Below are 3,070 nucleotides of genomic sequence, written 5' to 3'. Positions count from 1 at the left end.
TTCAACAGAGTTTTCAAGGTTAGAACTGCTAATAATATCATGAATCACACTAGATGAAATAGGCTCCTTGCTGTTAAGAATAGCAGTACCAAGAATTCTTTTTGAAGCAGACCTGACGGCCTCGACGATGGGGTTATCCGTGGGGGAGGGGATACCAGCCATACTATGTGCCCACTTTATGCCATAAAAGGCAGAATCAATTACACTAGGGGAATGGGATTGCTCAATAAGGTGTTGCAAGAACAATGCAACGTGAAAAGGTTTAGCGGGGAAAACATTCCCGTCAAACGTACTAATGGCGAAATCCTTCCACTTGCGGTAAGCGCGGTGGTACAGCAAGGATGTACTGTTGGCCTTTGAGAACAGTATTGTCGTCTTCAATCTCTCAGCTAACCCTTGGATGGGACCGTCTGGCAGAGAGTCCTGACCAAAGTCCCAAAAACCGGATTGGAAGATATCTGATAAAACCTGCTCATCTAGTCACTTTGAAGTTGGAGAGCCGGACTGCTTTGTCATCGCAGGCAGCAAGAACGCCAATGGCCGGTCTTTCCACAAGCGAAAGCATGTGCCAATGTTAGGGCGACGCGGCAGGAAACCAGAAGTGGCAGTGGCTGGCTGGTGGGAGTGAGTTTGGAATTGGGAACTTGGAGACGAAACCGACCCGCGGAGTGGTGAAGATCTTTTGGTCGCAGCCATTGCTGAAGACTTCTTCCTCTTTCGAGATGACATAATCGCACGGGCGCGTCTCTCAGCACTGTAGATGCGTTTTTTGTCCTCCGAATCGGCTGCTAGATCGTGTTGTTTGTATTCTTCGACCGTACTCCAACCGTATTCAGACTTGTCAGCAAGAAGAATACGTTTTTGCCGTTCCACGAGCAATTTCTCACCTTCTTCGAGGTCGGACTTCACTTTCTGAAGGTTGGACTTCTCGGCGGCGGATTTGGCGCTGTCGAAGATCTCCGCAAGTTTGAGATTGAACTTATACTGGTCTTCGTTGGCTTTTCTTTTAAACTTGTGCGGTTCCTGAAATTTCAATTTCTTGATCTCTTTCATTTGCTGTTCTGTCGAACTTTCGTTGGCATGCTTAATTTGACCTGCGGTGTCCATGGGCATCTCCTTAAAGGAGGCCATTAACTGATGGTTGTTGGCTTGAATTAGGTCGGACACTTCCGATCGTCTTTGGTAACCGACATTACACACGGCAAAGTGAAGAAATTAAACGAAACGAAAGGAAAGAACGCGATTGGTTCTGAAGCCTAGATGACAACCACGTGTTATACGCGGTCTTATATACCCCTACATCCCTACCCATGATGCCCTGGCCTGGAACCTAGGCCCTTGTTGTATCTCGTGCCGACAAAATAGTTATTTCAGCCTTATTCGCAAGCTCGCTCGTCGGAAATAACATTTTATCATACTACAGCCCTAACCCTCTTAAAAGCATGTATTATACATTGTCTAACATATAAAGACTGGGCTTCCTGTGCATTTCCTTCTGACATGTGCATCCCCCTAGCCAAAATCCTAGATCCGCCCTTGCACTTGAACATCAGCATGTTTGGTCACCAAGCAATGTTTGGTGTTGTTTAAACGCCAAACATTTCCCGTTTGCGAGGCCCTTATTTGTAATCGAAATTGAAAAGGAATGCTTTTCGAATTATGAAAACAAGGCGTCAGGTTTTGTAGTGTACCAATGCTCAAGGACTGCGGACAGGGCGTAGGCTAGTTGTAACTGTCGGGAAGTTCCGACAAGTAAAATTAAGTATGGAAATATGGAAAGATGAGCATGAATGAATTCTCACTAACACAATGCAACAATAATACACATATATACCTCAGTGGAACAACAGTGGCAATTAATTTGCTGAATTTTTTTAGGTTCCAATTTAGCCACTTACTCGGCCGGGAATTCTGCTTCATGTGTTCCATCCCATCCCCAGAAATTTACAGTTCCCCACCGAAGCGCGAAGGGGAAAATCTGTGAGGCAGTTGTAAATTCTTGAGAACACTTTTCAAACTTAAATAATGACAGTCAACATATGCATGAGCATAAGACCCCAATAAAAATTTTTGTGCTTTGCATGAGAATACAACGAAGAGGTAATTTTGACAGACAATATTAAATCAGAAAAAAAAAATTAAATAATCTTTATTTTGAGCTTTCAACACAATTTTTTACTTTAAAAAGGCAAATATCTATTTTTAAAAATAGTATTTTGACAATAAAAAGCGACTAAGGAAAACCGCAACCCGTTTATGTAGGCCGTCGATCTGAGATCGCGGCTCGTGATATCACGTGACGTGGGCTTTGTATCTTTCTTTCCGTCTTTCATCAACCATTACATAGTGCTTTACTGGCCATAAATAGCCAATAAATAGCCACAAAAAGCCTTAAAGTGCTACTATGACCAAAAATCAATTATACTTTTTTCTTTGTATTTCAAAACTATGTTAACTGAGTGACTAAGTGGCCGAAGTTTTAAGCCTTTATTTAAAAAAGACACCTGTTTATTTTGATTTAATTTTTCTAATTAATGGTTCGCCATTACCAGCTTTAAAATCTTGAGAGAGCTGGATCGACTCACCAGTTAAAAATGTGTGTAAACGCGCCTAAATAAACATGTAGCACAAGGGTTTCGACCTTTCAGACTTTTAAACTCGTGTTTTCCATGTATAATAAGGTGCGTTCACACGCTGTTGAATGTTAAGCTGGTCAGTCTCTGACCTCATCTTATCCTCGATCCAACCCTCTGAGGTCCAATCGGTCAGTCTTGAACGCGTGAGTGATGGCGAACCGTGGAATCCAAACCTTGCACTCAAAGAAAACAGCCTTTGGATAAAATTCGAAGCTCGCAGATTTTGGCAGTCATGTGTCAAGCAAGCACGCTTTCAAAATCTGAAGGGAAAAGGGAAGTGAATTTTTGTTATCAAAGTAGCACTTTAAAATGAAACTGAAAGTTCGAGAGCTCAGATAAATACATTACGAGAGAAAAAGATAATAGCTAGATAGTATTTAGCACTTAAACCTCCCAGCAGATAGGCTATATTTGTTCAAGTTAACAATGGATAA

At 42.1% G+C, this 3,070-nt stretch overlaps 2 protein-coding genes across 2 annotated transcripts in view; both read right to left on the bottom strand.

The window, feature by feature from the left end:
- Positions 1-162, bottom strand: part of LOC137987939 (integrase/recombinase xerD homolog) — a 714-nt gene extending 552 nt beyond the window's left edge. Inside the window, exon 1 of the mRNA XM_068834017.1 lies at positions 1-162. This exon is cut by the window's left edge and continues 552 nt beyond it. Within this exon, the coding sequence (XP_068690118.1) occupies positions 1-162 (162 nt within the window).
- A 318-nt stretch (positions 163-480) lies between these two features.
- LOC137987918 (uncharacterized protein F23F12.8-like) lies at positions 481-1,131 on the bottom strand. Its single transcript, XM_068834005.1, has one exon. The coding sequence runs from the start codon at positions 1,129-1,131 to the stop codon at positions 481-483; it is 651 nt and encodes a 216-aa protein (XP_068690106.1).
- Positions 1,132-3,070: the final 1,939 nt, after the last annotated feature.

Source organism: Montipora foliosa, unplaced genomic scaffold (genome assembly GCF_036669935.1).
Source record: "Montipora foliosa isolate CH-2021 unplaced genomic scaffold, ASM3666993v2 scaffold_395, whole genome shotgun sequence".
NCBI classification, from domain to species: Eukaryota; Metazoa; Cnidaria; class Anthozoa; order Scleractinia; family Acroporidae; genus Montipora; species Montipora foliosa.
The sequence above is the reverse complement of the archived record's forward strand: the minus strand, read 5'-3'. Positions and strand labels throughout refer to the sequence as shown.